The sequence below is a fragment of the Zosterops lateralis genome, assembly GCF_965231275.1.
Source record: "Zosterops lateralis genome assembly, chromosome: 2".
In the NCBI taxonomy this organism is placed as follows: Eukaryota; Metazoa; Chordata; class Aves; order Passeriformes; family Zosteropidae; genus Zosterops; species Zosterops lateralis.
In genome coordinates this window covers 20,762,525-20,781,602 of record NC_139763.1, presented here as the reverse complement: position 1 = coordinate 20,781,602, position 19,078 = coordinate 20,762,525, and the positions used below count along the sequence as shown (strand labels likewise).

The 19,078-nt window shown below is 37.3% G+C and overlaps 1 protein-coding gene across 3 annotated transcripts in view; it reads left to right on the top strand.

Moving 5' to 3' along the window:
- WWC3 (WWC family member 3) overlaps nucleotides 1–19,078 on the top strand; it is a 98,967-nt gene that overhangs the window by 41,093 nt on the left and 38,796 nt on the right. For all 3 annotated transcript variants that reach the window (XM_083854677.1, XM_083854676.1, XM_083854675.1), the window contains exons 3-7: nucleotides 325–528; nucleotides 3,607–3,683; nucleotides 5,800–5,879; nucleotides 11,980–12,109; nucleotides 17,653–17,802. In XM_083854677.1, the coding sequence (XP_083710803.1) occupies nucleotides 325–528; nucleotides 3,607–3,683; nucleotides 5,800–5,879; nucleotides 11,980–12,109; nucleotides 17,653–17,802 (641 nt within the window). The remainder of the gene's footprint in view (nucleotides 1–324; nucleotides 529–3,606; nucleotides 3,684–5,799; nucleotides 5,880–11,979; nucleotides 12,110–17,652; nucleotides 17,803–19,078) is intronic.

The window sequence follows — 19,078 nt, the reverse complement described above, 5'->3', positions numbered from 1 at the left end:
TTCCTTGTGGTTTAGGGTTTTTAGGTAGTTCTTGGAATTTTCAAGTTGGCTATGAGGGAAGGTTAGAGCCAAATTTCTGTTTTCTTTCAGTTTGCACTGGTTTGTGAAGAAAATAATAACACTTAAATGCCTTTTATATTTGAAAAGGCCTTTCCTGTTCTTTCATTCTGCATCCCTCCTTCTTCTCATCCTGGCTGGAGTGATTTTGGGCACTGTAGTGTCAGGTGTGCTTGTTGAGAATGGGCATTAACAAAAATAACTTGGACTTGGTAGCACAAAGTGTCCTATAATTTCATTTTAACGCTTTTATTTTTTTCTCCTTAGAGCTCACACAAATTGAGGACCCAAGGGAACAATGGAGAAGGGAGCAAGAACGCATGCTAAAGGAATATTTAATAGTTGCCCAGGAGGCACTCAATGCCAAGAAGGAAATTTACCAAATAAAGCAGCAGCGTTTTGAACTAGCCCAAGAAGAATATCAACAATTGCACAAAATGTGTGAGGATGACAGCCGTTCCTATGCCAGCTGTGAGTTTATCTTTCCTTGATTTTACCCACCTGCCCTCACAAAATGTGGTGTCAGAAATAGTGTGAAGTATTTCCACCACCTGATTCTTCTCTGAATGGAAGTCCTGACTACAGCAGTGAGGTGCTATCCTTTGACTCTGCAATTCAATGTCTTCCAATTCCTGTTACTCTATTACAACAGAGATTTAACATTTAATAGGGATAAATGTTAAAATTAAAAAAGGGATATAACATTAAACAGGCATATCCCAGCTGGTGTTCTGCCCATCTTGGAGCCAGCTGTAGTGATGCTTCCTGCAAGGCAACAAAGAGCTGGATGTTGCTGGATCCGCTGCCTACCTGAGCTCCTAAACTCAAAGATTATTTTTCTCTTAACATGAGAGGGAGCCATCACTTTGGGGGAAACCTGTGGATCCATAGTTTGTTCAGCAAATTTATAAAGAGTTAGGGCCAAGCTGTTGTGTTCCTCTGACACATGAACTAAGAAACAGTATTTCATTAGTTCACCTCATTCTTGAGTGCCAGCCTGTGATACTGATGTTGGTGATACAGAGCTTTGATTTCCTGCCCTTTTCATTCTTCAGATGTCTCTGGTAGCTTGGAGTAGATTATATACTTTTTCTGAATTCTGAAGATGTGGCACCACTGTCATGGCTGTTGGTTGGTGCAGTAAGAAAAGGTGTCTTTGTCACAGAGTCAACTGGACTAGTTCAAAGAAGTGGATATACCCAAGAGCCACATGGAAATGTTGTGGAGCTTTACTGGTTTTTTTTAATTGGAGTTTTTTCAATGGCTGTACAGTTGTTGTTTTAACTGCAGGTTTGCTGTTAAATGCCAAGGATTTAATAAGAATGGGAAGCTCTGCTTTTAGCCTTTTTTGAAAATGTTTAAGAAATCTGACTGTGGAAGGAAGGCTTATAGCAGGTGTCTGCTATGATAGAAATAGTATTCATTCAGTGGTATTTATTAATCCAAGGTAATTCATACATGTGCCAAAATCTTGAATAAGATATATTTTCTAGAGCTGAGGTGTCCCAGATGGTTTGTACCAAGTACTCTGTTACTGTTGAACTGGGATTCTCATCTTTTTGTTTATATATAGGTATTCTATGATTCAGTTTGTTACATAACTGAACAGTTGTGACTAGTCTTATTTCCCCCTCTCATGTTCAAGTTTCTGAAGAAGTAGCAAGATATTTTCCTATTAAGAAAGAATTTTTTAAAAAGAAACTATTGTTTAAAGTGTGATTAACAACTATTTAAACACTTGGAATAGAGTAAAAGATAGTGTCATCAGTAATTTTTGAGATTATAAAATCAAAATTGACATTTATTACAAAATCTTTCTAGGACCTTGGGCTTTTTGTTTTTTTTTTTTTTTAATTTGCAATAGTTCTGTGGGATATTTTGTTGAATTACTTCAGGTGAATACACAGAAAGAAACTTCTGTTGAAGATGAAAATATACTAGAAAAATAAAACCTTTTTCATATTTTTGAAGCTCTTAGAAAAGCAAGTTATTTGAAACAGGAACAAAATATGATTGAAAATGACAAAATTTGGGGTTATCCGTAATGAAAGCAAATGCTATGTCAATTTACTTATGTTTCTTAGTAATCTGATAGTTTGGGCGTTTGTAGGTATATCTGGAGTTGATAATGAGAATCTGTAAGAGCAATTACTTAAACCCATTTGCTTGTTTTGAGGTGGAAAAATATTTTAATTTTCTACAGATGTGTTAATATATTTTATATTGGTTTAAGGTCATATGCATCTGTTTTGAGAAAATGAGATGGCCTGATTACTCAGATGATTTTTAAATTTTGGGATTTTTTTGAATATCCTTTTAGGGATTACTTATGCTGTCAACTCAAGATTCCCAAAAGCTTCTTTTCCACTTATTTTTCTTAATTTGACTCCTCCACTCTACTGTGGGGTGCTTGCTTCTTCTTTTATTGTACAGAAATATTAGGCTTGTAATTCAAGGGCAATTGCATTACCAAAGTTGGATGCTTATGTAGGAATTATCTTTGCCTCCACCACCACTTGTTTCAAGTTGTTGCATTAAAAGAACTAAAACTTCACCAAGTCTTTTCCTCCACTTTGCTTGTGGGTGCTGCCATTGACTCAGTGTCGTGTGCTTATGAGTGGGAGGTGGTGTGAGCTCAGCGGTTGTGGGTTGGCAGGGAGGTGCCCATGCAGCAGTTTTGTGACTCAGTTGTGATCAGCACTGTTTAAAAAAAAAAAATCCATAGAAAATCCTGGATTTAGAGAATTAGTCCAGGCATGATTACTCATTTTGGCAGGTTCCTGCACGCTTGACATGACCTTGGCATTGCAGTATTCTTTCGAGAGTCGAAAAGGCCAGTGCAGCCCCAGACACAGATATGGGTTTCAGTGCAGCAGCCTTCAGCTCTGCAGAAGGATGGAAGGCCTGACAGCACAACCCCATCCGTTCACATACCAGGCATTTTTCAGTGGGCCAGTGCTGCCTTGAATGGCTCACTCCATAAATCATGGTTGCTCTTGTCCAGTCTATCCTCTAGGACCTTTACTTCATCTGTGTAGGATTTAGCTTGTAATTGTTGCCTGACTGTAGATAACCCTGTGTTAAGAACTCACTTGCCAGGCTTGATTTGTGTTTCAGTTCCTTGCACTGTAGCTTTAGAAGGCATCTTCTCTCCCTAGCTGATATAATTTTGTTCTGACATTTTTTTTTTAAACTTTAGTCCCTATCATACTGTTAATTCAGTGTACCTGGGAAGTAACCAGTAATTGTTAATATTGCACAAATTGCTTTCATCAGTAGATGCCATCATCCTATCATAGGAGCTAGTTGCTTTTAGGAAATATGTGGTGCTGCTATATGCAATTTTTGGTGTTGGTCAGGACAAAAAAAAAAGTTTCAGGTGGGCCAAATGGAAATCTGCAGTTGTACTTCAGCACAGAGGATAATTTTAGAACCTAGTGACTTACAAGAAAAAGAATTAAGGCAATGGTTTATTAAATAGTGTGACATCTTAAAAATCGTATTAAAGAAGAGGGGGAAAAAGTAAAATACTGTTTTCCATCTGTTTAGCATTCTCTGGATTTTCAGCTAATACCAAGTATGACCCATATCAGATTAAAGCAGAAATAGCCAGCCGTCGTGACAGAGTGAGTAATCTTTTTTCGTTTTGTAAAAATATGAATTAGGTGGAGGGAGGATGGGTCTGTTTTTCTTTTACTTTAGCATTTACACTGAACTTTGCATGCATTTATAGAAACACAACATTGAAAAGTGGTTTTTTATTCTAACCTGTTGCTCCATATTAACTGCATTTTGGTGGCTTGAGAAGTAATGCTTTTTCCATGTTACAAGTGCAGACATTTTTGTCACAGATGTCAGAGGCAAGCTCAGCCAGGCTTTCAGAAATTGCTTTCTCTCTATAAACTGCCACAAGCAGTAAATGCTCTGCAGCCAGATCCTTGCAGTTCAAACCCACTGTCTTCATACCATTTACCCATTTTCAGTGAGGTTCCACTGGACTGTAGGTTTAGCCATTTATTTGGAAATCTCTTCACAATTCAATAGATCTTTTGGCCAAATAGAATTTTTCAGCTGATTGGCCAGAGCTTCTTTATGAGGAGAGGGAAGTTCAAGTATTCTGACAATGACAAGCAGTTCTGTAACAAAAATGTTCTTTATTTATATATTTTTTTAAAAAAACTAGAGTCATGATGTTGATACATAAGTATTTTAAAAAATACTTATCCTTGCAGAAAAGTGTTCCATTTTTGTTGTAGAGACCACTTTTCACATGAGTGCCTCTGAAAATAAAGCCCATTCACCACCCTTCAAAGGCATTTATTCTGTGTATATTTATTGCATGCTGACTAGTGTTTGCTTGTTTTACATACTCTAAATGTCAGCATAGTCTAAACAAGAAAACAAGCTTTATTTAGGTAATACTTGAAGAAAATAGAAAAGGTTTTCACTTATGACTATTTTCCTTTCTTCCTCCTTAAAACAAAATGACCTACTACATGCATAGGATAGTATGTTTAAGTAACTGTGTGCATAGGCATTGAGTTGTTTCAGGAAATGGAATGAAATAGGCACTATAAAGTTTTTGTGTACATCATATTAGTGATGCATTTTCTCATTTTACTTTTGGTGAATGTTAAATGAGCTGGAGAGGGTATAGGAGTGTTTGGGGCCTGGTGCCATGAATTTTGATGAAAGGGAGAGAGCTGTGCAAGATGATGGGACCCTGACAGTCCTGGTTTGCATCCCGGTATTGGGGCAAAGCCCATTCCTCTTGGAATAGAGCTGAAGAAAAAATTAATTTTTTACTGTCTCTCTTTTGTTTTAAATCTGTTTTGTAATGATTTTGTGATATATTGATATACATATGAAAATCAAGAGCTCTCTGGGTAAATTCTAGAATATATACTGAGTTTGATAGCTTAAGAAGAGAGAGCTTTTTTCTTCCAATGCTGCCCCTCTTTGGGCTCACAGTTCAGACTTAGCCTCACTTCCACATATTGAAACACCCCTGTTCCCCTCATTTGTATGCTGTCCCTTGCATTCTCCTCCCCTTATTGCCTTCAGTTACCTGTCAGCTTTAGAGGGCAAGAAGCTCTCTCTTTGCAGATCATTCTTAGCTCTTCCATGGTCTGCACAACCTACTCAGGTAACTGTTCCAATAAAACCACAAAAATATGTTTTTGGAGACATATTTGCTATGTCACTTTTGATTTATGCACATTGGTTGGATCAAGATAGGTGACAAGGGGGTTGAGAGGGCAGGATAATATGAAATAACTGTAGAAAGCCAGGCTGCCATTTCTGGGAGAGAGACCAGTTCTGCTGCTAGTAATTTTGTTATCCTGGATTGAAAAATTAACAACATTGAATGTTCCATCTTTTTAAAAGTTGACTAAAGAATTGAAGGCAGTTGAGGAGTGTCTTTGTTACAAAGGGAGAAGAAAATTTATATGGATTGAAACTTGCTAGCTGTTAGCATAAGCTATTGGAGAAAGAAACCTGATAGAATAGCTGATGAAGTTGATACTTTGAAAGCTGAATGTTTTGGCTGCTGTTTGATTGGGTCTTATGATATTTAAGAAAGTCGTCTGTTATTTTAATGCAAAATTTTAAAGCAAAAAAAGAGAAATTATCACTTCCAGCTCTTTAAAATAGCTAAGATTTTGTATTTAAAAACCAATTATTTTTATTGTGTAAATTACTGTTACTTATTTTTACTTTTAATTATTTTGTGTTATTCAGCTTTCCAGGCTGAAACGAGAATTGGCACAGATGAAGCAGGAGTTGCAATATAAAGAAAAAGGAGTGGAAACTCTGCAAGAGTAAGTTAAGAGTTTGTGGATCTTTTGCTGGGGTATGGGTCTTTTATTTGCCTTTGAATGAATTTCATAGAAAAGCGTTGTCAAAAATAAAATGTTAAATGCTTTGCTTCACACTTTTAGTTGTGATAGTGCTGCAGGGTGCAAACAATGTGAAAGGATAGAAGAAGAATTAGAATTGATTGGAGTTGTGATTTTGTAGGTTCACATGCAAGAACAGCATTATAGGCCATGTTCTTTAACTCTTCCTCAAGATATTGCCGAACTAGAATTAGATATTTAAAAATATTTCCTAAATACTTTTTGGAGATACCTACTGCCTGTAGCGCAGCCCAAAGCACCATGCCATAGCACTTGTCATTACTAAGGCTTTGTGGCTGGGCACAGAACTTTTCTTAGGGGGTATTCTGTTCTCCCTGTTAGTTGTTTGTCAGGCCATCTCATTCTGCACTGTATGGCTGATTTCTGCTTCTACTGTAAATCTAGTGGTCTGTGAGATCTTGGATTGTGTTGCATGTGTGCAAAATGTCTGCATGTAAATGTGAGTCCTTGCCTCCTCCCAGTAAGGAAAGGAAGCTCAGGGCAATTTGCCATTGCTCTCAGGGCTGTTAGGCAGCCCTGCTCTGTTTCCTGCGTGCTCAGTGTGTCAAAGGTTGTGAAATGTTGTGGTGACCCTCTCTCTGCCACTCTTCCTGCAGGCCATCTGATGGGAAGGGAACTGCGTGACTTCCATCTGTGTTGCTTAGTCACCTACACACATAGCTCATACACAGGATGCCCAGTGGGATAGGGAGAGAGGTTGCCAGGCCATGAAAAAGATGGCAGGTAAACACAGGTTGTTGTGGCTTCCAGATTTCTTCAGCAAGGCCAATGGCTAGACCAAGAGCTTGAACAGCACTTGGATCCACCTTGGATATGTGGCTGTGTATTTAGAAACTTTGGCCTTTTTTCCAGCATGCATATGAACAAACTGCCTAATGCAGAAGCTTCCTGATAATGTTGGAACTGTTGCATGTCTGATGCATTTTGCAACGTAAGTGCAGCAGCTGCAGAAGTATTTCAGAGCTTTGGATTTATTGCATTGGTACTACAAAGCATGGACTTTCCCTTCAGAAATTCTGGTGAAATTCCAGAGATTCTAGAACAGTTAAGGTACTTGTTTTCCACTTTTGATGGGTACTACAAAAACAAAACAAATTCAAGGAAGATACTCAGATTTAACTTTTAAAAAAGGAGTAACCCATGCACTTAGTATGTTTTTTTAATAACAAAATTTTCTATTGTTTTTCAACAAGACTCTTTTGTTTTATAGTGCATTTAGAAAGTCTCATAGAAGAAAACTTGTTCAACCAAAATACCAAAATTCATAATTGGCAGATACAATGTAATCATTTTCAGGCATAAATGTATTTTTCTTGAAGCATATAGAGGTAGTTGGGGGAATTGGCAACGTATGATATTAACTGAAAATTAGTAAAATGAAGCACTTCAAGTATTTGCAGTTTCAATATGCTAAGTAGTATTTTAAATATAGTCAACATCTCAGTATGCTGGCCTAGATATGTAAACAGTAACAGAACAAAAGCAATTTTGTCTTACGATTCTTAATCATATTTTGAGTAAGAATTGCTGTGCCTTTTCTGCTTTTTTGTTTTCCTTCTCCTGGTTATTGGGTTATTTTAAGGGTATAGGTTCAATTATTTTATTCAAGGACTAACCACTTGACTAGGATAATGAAAGTATTTGAAGGCCATTTGAAACTCAAGATTGTTTTAATTAGTATAATTCATTTAAGATAGTCCAGCAAAGTAGTACAACTTTTTGAAAAGTAAAGTCTGCAAATGATTAAGAATACAAATGTTAGTCTTGGATTATAGCCCAAGTCAAGTTGCCCATGCTCCACGATGGGGTTATAGTAGAGACATTCAAGAGAGGAATTATTTTAAAGCATATCTGATCAGTCAGTGGTCACTCCAGTCATGTAGTTTAAAAGTTCAGGCTTGACAGCTCAGAGCTTCAGTGCTGCTCGTTGCTGCTGTTGCTAAGGTCACCCTCTGTCCTGTTGATGCACTGGGTGGCACTTGTTGCTTGCTGGGAAAAAACCTTTTGCCTGTGTGTTACCTGGAGCTGAGCTCTGCTCTCTGCAGTGACTTCTTCACTTTTGAAAGAGACTTGTGGGTGTTTTTTTTTGTTGTTTGTTTGTTTGTTGTTGGTTTTTTTTTTTTTTTTTCCCTTCTGGTGAGATACATAGATACATGCACTTTTTTTTGGAGTATTTTGCTTCTAGGAGGAAGTGAGCCAATTTGGAGAGTACTTAACACTAACAACTGAAGAGAGGAGCTCCTTTTGCCTCCTTTTGTAGTCAGTAGACAAATTAGCCTGAAAGCCTAACTGTGCTCCAGGCTGTCCCTGTGCAATCTCTCCCCTACCTCCCGTATTTGTTGGGAGAGAAGGGTCACTCAAGTCAAGTACCAAAGCTGAAGTAGTTTAGTTTTTCCATATTCTCAAAGTAAGTACATTGTCTAAAAAGAAATTCATTGCTCCTTCTTTAAAAAAACGTACTGGGGTTTTTGCTCTGTTCCCCCCTACCCCGCTTCCCTTTCCCCTTTAAAGTTTATTGCATTCCAGACATTTCCCACTTCTGTTACATTTTCTAAATTTTTGGTTGGCGTCATTCTTCTTCCTTCTTGTGCTAAGTCAAATCTTCGAATAACTGCCAAACTGCAAATGGCATGCATCCTGTTCAGGTTTTTTAAAAGCATGTACATCACTTTATTTCAAGTGTAAGCCAAGAACAACATTAGGAGCCTTTAAACTTTGGGCTTTACATCTGGCTGAATGTTTGCTTTGAAAGTCTTACCAAAATGGCATCATGTGCAGATATTGGAACTTGCTGCCAGGTGACTCTCTCTGTGCAGCCTCTGCTTGGTATAGTTCTCAGAGAAGAGACAGCTTTTATGGAGAGGGCAATTGGGTTGCTCAATATTTCCATCATTTTATGTCGCTGTCTGATTCAAATGCCTTTGTTAAATGCAGATCTCTTACACTGACATTTTCCATGTACAGTGTCTGCCTTGGACTGTGTTTTGTTTTCTGTTCTTTATAATTTTAGTAAAATGGCTTAACCATCTTTGAGGAGAATGAAAAGAAAAAACCACAAAATGACTGTAGAAGTGGGGTTTTATGAGTGGGGACACAACTGAGGGGGATTTCAATACCTCTACAAGTTAAATACTGTCAGAATTCCAGTATTCGTAGAGCTGCAGCTTTTTATTGGGACTATATTTTTTTACAGTCAAATTTCATCTAAATTTGCCAAATCTAAATTTGGCAATGTTGTGTGTGATAGACCTTGTTTATCACACCTTTGGGTTTGTGTTTGCCCAGTTGAGACTTAGTAGAGCTCACTGTTCAAAGCCTGCACAGATCCCCACCCTGCAGGATGGCGCACCTCGGCCTCCCACCAGCACCAAGGTGCATCTGATCCTATCACAGTCCAAACGTACAGGGTTAAATATGAGCCTTTTCTGGAACAAATTCCTTGCTATGGCCTGACAGTAAGGACTGAGAAGGAGGAGCAGTTCCTTCTCCCCTGTGTTTTCAGTGACCCTACTGCTCCCCGGCAGGAATTTTGGAGGAAGAGGGCGTTTAGCAACAAAGGAAATGAAAACTTGGCCAGTTGGCCAGGAGAGCAGAGGGAATGCTGTGAGAAGTTGGGAGTAACAGGGAATTAGGACTGGCTAAACAATTTGTAGCTACAGACTAATTTAGAGGTTAGGAGATCTGACAAAAACTTTAAATTAGATTTTTGCTCAAGTACAGGCCTGTGCTTTGGTGGAGGAAAACGGAGAAACACAGAATCTGCTCTATAGGACTGAAACAATGACAAGCATATTAATAGTCTGTGTATCCTAGAAACATCTTCATATCCTAACAGTCTTGCATATTAGTTGAATATTTTTGCTGTTAGTACAAAGGTCTGATCTATGTTTGTATCATGCTATTTTCTGTTAATAAAATGGAAGACTCTGTTAACTCTATGGCTTTCAGAAATAGATCTTTATGAAAAAAAGGAAAAGAATTAACAGACAATAAATAACAGGTAATTTTGTGGGCTACTTTACTCAGTTTGGGTTGACAGCAATACTGATTTAAGCCTAAATATTTTTGGCAGTAGGAACTTCTCTGATTCTTTCTTTAAACAAATATCAGTTCATAAGCTGGGCTCCAAAGTGGCGTCCAGGAACAGGAATATGTGGATAACTGGACAGAAATCTGGTTGGAATTAAATAATTTCCTTTTCCTGAAATGCCACCTTAGTCCTGGCAAACAGTATAATATGCAGTTGTGTAAGAAGACATTTCCATGTCTAATATTTGAACATAGTTCTTAACATTACAGTTACCTTCAGATAAAAATGTCTTATCTTTCTCATGTGACTTTTAGTGAATTGGATTAGTTGTTTTACCATGGTTTTATCTACTTAGGATTTTAACTAAAAATTAGTGAAGACTCAAGGAAACATTTGAAAATAAAAACAAACAAACCCCTAGCTTTAATACACATGCCATTTAAGTCCTTTCTGGTTCTTGAACCCGTATTCATAAAAGATTGTATGTTTTCTAATGTAACTTTGGGAAATTTGTGTTTGAAGAAAAATTTTGAGATTCAGACTTACTTTGTGTTGTCTCCAAAAACAGTAACTGTCAAAAAAACCCAAACAAATTCAAACTGTAGCAATCAACCTGTTTTTCCCCTAAATATTGTGAGCTATATGATAAAACTGCAGGATTTTCATTTACCCCTTTTGATTTTTTATTTTTTAATTTTAAAACAAGTAATCAGATACAAGAATTACAGTGCTTGTATTTTAACTGGCAGAACATGCTGAGAGACTGTTCTTGACACTCATAGTTTAATATAATATCTATCTTGAAACTTGTTAGTTAGTCTCAATATTTTAAATAGAGTTTGGGTATTTTTCTGCATGTGTAGCATACCATCTCTTACTATATCTTTTTATAGATTGATGTCCTTTGTGATGAAGTGTGTGAGGTTTTTTATCTTTAATTCTGTTAACCTGACATACCTTTTGCTGAAGCTATTTGTTCTTAGCATTGGCCTAATGACCTTTACACTTACCACCTTTTCTCTATATAATTTTTTTTATGCTAGATTAACAGGAAAATTGAGTTTTCCAAATTTTAACAGGACCTTTACATGATTTTTAATAATTGCTTTAAATAGCCTGTTAAAACCCCATAGCCATTTGTTGTGAATCCAAGACCAAATAATTCTTCTAATAAGTTCACTATAGCCTCTTGTTTTAGTCTTTATCTATAAGTCAAGGGTAATCATCAAGATGATATGTCTTCTGCGTCCTGATATATTGTCCTTTTCTATTGTGAAATGTTGGAAAAAAGGTTGAAAACTCAGCCAGTAGATGTTCCACTTGAGAGATTTTAATATGTCAGGATGGAAATATTAGTATTATTTCAGTCTTAGGTCATGAGTTGTGCTCTTGCTTTTTGCTTAAAGATTTAAAATCTGTGATGTTCCCATATCATGTTTTTCAGTGCAGAATGATAATGTCTTATCTTACGGAAAAGATATTCAAATAGGCCTATAATGGCAGGAAAGCATTTGCAATAAAGTTTTAGGCATTAAAAATTTCTACCTGAGAAAATTAAATGTTAGGAATGTTAGAAAGATCTAAAGCAGGATCAAATAGAAGCCCTGGAAGAGATACTGCGATGTGTGATGCTGCATGAAAAATATGACAGCTAGACTGCTCATCTTTACCTTTTGAGTTATAACCATCTAGGCTAGTTTTAGGTTCATTTTACTTTTTACTTACTCACAAGTAAGCTCTGCATTAGAATATTAAACCCAGGAAATTTGTTGGTTCTGTAAAACCTGGGTAGATAATTGCTTTGTTTTGTCTTCAGAGTGGACTTGGCATTGAGTGCTGTGTTAATTCTGAGTAAAGTATCATTTTTATTCCTGGAAATGAAGTGGTACATGAATAAACAAGAGGACTTAAAAGTCTGTATGGTTTCTAATGATGTGAAAATTCCTGAATTTGTCTTAATATTTTCAACAGGATTGATCGTAAGATGTCAAATGCTCATACAAATTACAGACTGGATGAAGCACAAGCTATAATGAGTGAACTTCGAACCATAAAGAAAGCTATATGCACAGGTGAAAAAGAAAGGCAGGACCTTATGCAGGTAAAAAATATGCTACTGAATGACCAAATAGTAGTAACCTACCTCTCTTTTCTTGCTTGGGGATTGCATTGGGTTTACCCAATTCCTTATTTAAATAAGGCAGTTGGATGGCCTAAACTGATTTTTCTGTTTGATAAATTACCAATAACAAGCAGTTCAAAAAAGGTAAGTAGTCATTGTCTATACTGCGAGTACAAGACTTCATCTGTATTTCATATTTTTTCTTAAGTAATGTAGTTAACTAAGTTTCATTTAGCTCAGTGTTTTCTTTGAATATAGCTTTCTACTGTTGCTATGTTGATGGCTTCTATGTAATAATGACACTGTATTAAGAAAAAGCCCTTGTGATTTGCAGTATTTGTTTATCATTTTGTTTTATGTCTCTTTGTATTACCTATAATGAAGTAGGATTGAGAGTTCATGTGCTAAAATGTTTATCCTTGTGTCAACCATGTTTTTCCCCTTATATGTATTTTACCAAACTGGATCTCTGTCACTGTCACACTTCTTGCCCCAAACTCTCAAGTTTGAGAGTATATCAAGGCTCATGTTGATTTCAAAATGTTCTCACAAAGCCCTCAAAGAGTGTGAATAAATACAATGTATACACAAGCTTGAAATGGATGAATTAGAGCACAAGGATTGAGGGGAGATACATACCTGAGTGGTTCTTACTTTTGAATGGATTCTGTGCCCTGTCTCAAGCTCTCAGTTGCGTGGCTGTGTTTTTAATGTGATAGGAGCTTGATGAAAGAGCAATGAGCCTCTGCCACCACAGGGACTTCATTATAGACTTGCTTTTATATGCTGCATATATGGAGATGTGAAGGACAGTTCTGTTCACCAAGTCTTGAAACATTTGTTTGAAGGCGTCTTTGTTACCTAAAGTTGTGGGACTATACTAAATTGACTGCCATGCAAACATTTTCTTTCGGTTTTCTCTGCAGTAGCGTTTTTCAGGTTATTTTTTTTTCTTTTCAGTTGTTAAATGATATGGGAAGTTTATAATGTACATACAATGAATTTCCATCGTTAGGCAGTTATTAAGTCTCCAATGCATTACACAAAGGTCATCTGATGGGCCGCAAATTCTTGTTCAAGTAGACAGAATACTGAAGTCACTATGAAAAGTTTCTGCCTTGGCAACTTTCAACATATTTGTTATTTTGGGCTGGCCAAGTTTTAAACTGATTCTCAGTCTTCCACATACCTGGCTAGCAAGAAGTGATTAGAAAGGCAGTTCTTCATGGAAGCAATAACACACGTTTTAGGAAACTAACTGGTAATATAAGGACTGATGTGTGAGATCTTGGAGCAGTTCAACTACTGGCCTTGTTTTTACTTCCCCAATGGATTTTTCTACCTCTTTTCCTTACATTTTCAGTCCTCAGTGACAGTAAATCCAGCTGTAAACATGGAGATGCTTTGAAAATCATATTTGGCAAACCAATTTTAAATGTGCTTGAAGTTTCTTTAGGTAGTGTTGTGGGAGTTACAGCTCCAGGATCAAGGATTGGGCAGTGTGGGCAGGACCAGAATGTAGAGGTTGCACAAGACAGAAGCAAAAATGAAAAGTGCTTCATCCTTCTTCATGGCTCTGTGTGATATACAGGAAATATGAGTCTAGGAAGTATGTTTTTTTAAGTAATGACAAACTTTTGTGATGGAATCCCATAATAGAACATTAGACTATGTGTAGTCCAGGAAAATGTAGAAAAGAGTTGTTCCACACAAGTGTAGCATGCAAAACAGTTCTTCATGTTTTGTTACAATAGCTGTACAGAATTAAATGCCATCATTTACAAGGTCTACAGTTGTAAAAATGGTGTATTTTTGCCAGCTTACTATGCTCTGCAAAAATTCCATCTTTCTTTTTCAATTTTGACCAAAAAAAAAAAAAAAAAAAAGTTAGTTTTGATGTCACCAAAGTGCTATGCCTTTTAATAACTATTGGAAGATTATTGTCATGGATTTAGTTAGCTTTTTCAAATAAGTGCAAATCTATTTTAAATACCTTCCTAATGAGTACAGAATTCAATTTTTATTTTCCTGTTAATATTGGAATTGTATTTTCTTTGAGAACATGACATTTTAAAGCTATTGCTGTTCATACAAACTTTCTTAGGAAATCTTTCTAATTTTGAAATTTGTTAATAGAGGAAATAGAGGTATAGTGTAAAAAATATGGGGATTTATTTCAGAGAAAGGAAACACTGTTTTTTACTACTTTTTAATTTAAATCTGGCCAGTGTAAGCAACAGACCTAAACATAGTAGAAGTGACTCAGTCTTGTGTAGGTGCTTGGAAAATTGTAGCTGTAGTAGAAGTATGATAATTGGTTTAGTTGTGTAGGAGAGGGTGGTCAGATTTAAATTGGATGCTGTGATTACAAATAAAGCAAAATATACCGTGCTACTGCACTAAAAAAGGGGGCAGACTTCTTATATAAGGTTGAATAATAAAGGTGTGTGGTTAGGTTCCTGAAAGCAGTGTGTTTATCTCTCCTCTCCCATCTCTTTCATAACTTTGTTTCTGTTCAGCATGCATTTGCTTTTAAAATGCTGTTGTGCTTTGGTTTTCGTGGGGTTTTTGTTTCTTCTTTTTTCTTTTCTCTTAGTTACCAGTTAAATAGGCTAAATAGGTTAGATAGGAAGTGCACTGAAATTGTGCAAAGTGCTCCCAAATTAGATGGCAACAGAGAATGCTGAAATGACAGTGGCCATTTCTCTCTTTTTGGGTAAGTCCAGGGTGATGTGCCTAGAACTTCACATTAACAGTAGGCATCTTTGGCAGTTTCTGTGAGTTTGCCATAAACAATCCTTAAACTCGAGATGAAAGATGGATTCTTCCATGTAGCTAGGAAGGAAATTGCTCCTACTGTTTATAATGAGAATTATAAATTGTTTCTATCTAAAAATATGCTAACTCGGGATATAATTTTCCATGTTAGGGGGGTTGCTGGTACCTGTTTTCACTCATCCAACTAGAAGGACTTAATGCATTAATACTTGCCCTAGGGCATAGTCATCTGTGCATGTAGATGTAAGTTAAGGTGGTACTGCTTAGTGATTGCCACCTGTCAATTGCTTTCTCATTGTCAAGTAGGGGCCAGGATTCAGCAACTGTGCCTGGATAGGAAGCCTTGCCAGCAGCCAAGTAGCCCTTCATTACCTGCCAGGGAGAATGCTAGAGGGCATCAGGAGCATACCAGGAATTAATAAAGCAGCTGAAATACAGGCAAAAATTCAGATTTAAGTTCTGGCATCAGGATCTGTGGTGTTGCACATACTTGTAACATAATATGTGTTAGCCAAAGAAGGCAGATGGAACATAGCTTATTAGGAGAAACCTCAGGCTTTCTGAATCCTGAGTTTTTGTTGATGCAACTGGCTATGCTTTACTGGGAAGAGGCCAGATCTGAAGTTACTATTTTCATGTTAGAAACCCATTAGGGATCCCTCTTGATCCCCTATACAGCAGAAGTCTTCACAGGACAGGATGATTTCCAGTGAGTTTTGAAGAAGAGATTAGACAGGAGTCTGTAGTTTTCATAAAGTAAAAGTTGGGGTTTTTTTCCCATGTTGTAGAGCAGTTCCTTTCACAACAAGTTGCAAGGATAAAGGGACACTAGCTAGGGATCTCTTGGCAATGTAACTTGAAATTGAATTTGGTGTTTCAGGGCTGAGAAGAAAATGCACTGTTTGTCATTCTTACTAAAATGGCTCAGTTCAGTTGGGAGGTGGCAGAAGAATTGACTTTTATGGTGGACCCAAGACAAGTTAAACTTCTGGAGGCAAGTGATGGTAGCCTTGTCCCACTGCCAGCACGTCTGGCATTGCTCTGCACTGTCCTCTCTCCTTGCCAGTGCTGCTTGTGAAATCCCAGCCCCTCTCAGACTTGTAGAGAGCAGGCGCAGAGACTGAAGAGAGAGCAGAACCAGCTGTCCCATAGGTGGTGTGTACCTGTGTCGCTCCTTGCCATTCCAATCGGAAGGAAATACGGAGTGTGTGATTTGAGGGGCTGTCAGGGAGGAACACAGGCCCCACTCTTGTGGCTGGGGAGCCCACTTGTTCTCTCATCCTGTACCAGGCTGGCTGTTCTCCCTCTTTTTCATCTCTAGTGGAGGCTGGCCTGAGGGAGGGGCTGGTATATGGAGAGCAAAGGGATGGACCATGTATGATGGAAATGGAGGCTGTCACAAAAAGCTGCTTTTTATGGCTAGTATCAGGTCTGCTACAGTTCCATAATCCTGGATGCTTCCTGGGCTCTGAAACCATATGCCTTCATCTTCAGCATGGCCTTGCTCTTCCTGTCCGTAGCAAACAGTTGCTGTTGCACAGATTCCTTTCTGGACTCTACTAATTGAATTTGGTATAAGAAAAAGCAGCATTGCTGTGTTATCCTTTTAAAACTACACTTTGAAGACTGAGAAATCTTCTGGCAATTGGATATGGACAGTAACTTTGGCTTGTTGCAAATCACCGGTAGTCAGAGTCACTGAAATTCCTGAGTAGTGGCCTTTTCCCCATCCAGTGCTTCAGGGTTGTCCCTGATTCTGTAGTTCAGACAGTAGAGTAAGCAGTTTTAGAAAGTTTTTTATGTGTATTTTTAGGATGAAATTTTTTGAATATGTTATGATTTATAAATTACTACAGATCTTCAAATTCCTGATAATTTTCTTTGTCACATTTTTAGATTGTCCTTTATTCTGTGGGGAGAGAACAGAATGTTTTTGATTTTTGTTTGCTTAGGATCTCTGTCATAAATGACAGCTGGCTCAGTGATTTTGTTAATAATACTGCATTATCAGTAATTTTTGAACAAGAGAGAATGCACAATGAGAAAATAAAAGCAATACTAACAATTTTGTTCTTTTAAAGGCTTTTTAAGAGCCTGTCAACCAAGCTTATATTGCCAAAAAAGTTATTCTTACTTTTTTGTGTGATTCTGCTCTATTCCCCTTTCCCCTCAAAGACTGGTGTTTCTGCTTTACTCTGACAGTCTGTGTCATTGTCTAGACATTCCAGTGATGTCTCTTGCTTAACCCAAAGTGTAAAAAATCTCTTAACTATGTGAACCCTGGGTAAGAGAGCACAGGGATGGTATCAGCTGTCATAAAAATGCAATCAATACAAGGTATTCATCAAGTTGAATGAGATAACAGTAGTGACTAAGGAATGTAACCTGTGCGGAAGATGGCAAAAGGGCAGGTGAATCACATTTGTCTTCCCTATCAGCTAATGTGAAGTTGACAGCTGCTAGATTTAAAGATCTGCAGGCCATACAGAAGATAAAACATTGATAGATCTGAAACAAATAATATAAAGTCTGCTTACTGTTATATGCATCTTTTAAAAGGAGATGTTTATTCCAAAGCAAACCTTTTTCATGCTAATAACATAACGAGTTTTATTTTCTCTAAATAGCTCTGTATAGGCAAGCTACCAGTCTTTTAAAACAATTTTTGAATTGGTTTTCTGTTATTACAAAAATATTATGAAAATAATATTTTCTAATCTTTTAAAATATGTCTTCTCCTTTAGAGCCTGGCCAAATTAACAGATGGATTCAGGAATAGCTGTTGTATTACAGATTCCCTTCAGGATCTCCAGCACAATTCCAGTTCACTCAGTGACTCCTGTTTACCTCAACAACACTGCGATGCTTGTTCTCAGACTGACATCACTGGAGAGGTATGTGAGTGTTCCTATGTGAAACATTTGCTGTACAAAATTAGCTGCTTTTGAACTATAGTGATACAGTTATTTGCTCTTTTAATTTAAGGGATGTTGGCTGGAGCAGTAGGAAAAATCCAGAGCAATACCGATGGTGAGGGAGTTGCATTTGCTTGTTGTTTCCACTGAGTGCAAGCTGTGGGCTTGGTGGTTCTGCCACTGGAGCGTGGAAGAGGGATGTAGGGGCATGTTCATGGCAAGTGACGGATAAAATCAGCTCCTGGACTTGGCCAGCCCAGCAGAGCACTTCTTGCATTACCACTTTGGTGACTGCAGGCTCATCTTGGAGTAATTGCTCTTGCTTAGGTGTCCATGGACACCTGCTCTTCATATTCCCAGCTCTGAATTACTGATACTTGTAATGAGGCAGGAAGGAGGAAAATTCTTTAGCTAGCTGGAAGTTGCAGTAGAGACATAATTTTACATGAGATGTTTGCATTGTGGTAGTAGTGGTAGCGGTGTATTTTTTTTTTTTAATCTTGTTTTTATCATGCTCATATTCGTTGTTCATATACATTGAAGATGTGTAGTAGATCTCTGCTCCTTTCCTGTGTCTAAGACAAGGAAAGTATTTGTTATTCTCAAAGTATTTTTCTTAATCAACAAAACTTCTAATGTAGTCCATTATACCTTTGTGCTCAAATATGCCTTAAAATATGATATTTGAGAAGAACATACTGGCATTCCTTGGAAATGGTTCTATATGAATGAAATTGTGTACTCTAAATAATAGTAAGAAAAAATTCAGCTTGCACTAGTACTATGGCAACTCATTTGTTAATCAGTAATAAAACATATGCCCCTGTGGATGAAACCAAAGCAAGAAGGCAACTTGTTTGCAGTTTGTTAGTACAATAGTTTAGATGTTACTTTACATTTAGGAAAAAATCATCTTGTCGTTGGTTTTATCATCCCATTTCTCATCTATTATAATCTTCCTTTACTGCTGGCTAGTTTTCAGATTGGATGTCTCCAGAGGGTCCTTAGAGAACAGGAAATCTTGTTTTTGAGAAGATAGACTCTTCAAGAATCTGAGAAAACTGAGCCTAATGCTAGGCTGTCTTTCAGGGTGTTAGACAGATGGTGCCTTTGGGGTGTCATTTTTTAGATGGGTGGTGGATGGGATTATTAAATTCTGAAACAAATTACCAGCAGGAACACAGGAGCATTTTTCCATTCGCAGTACACAATCCAAGACAAGTACACTGTGGAAACTATGTTTATGAGGTTTAGG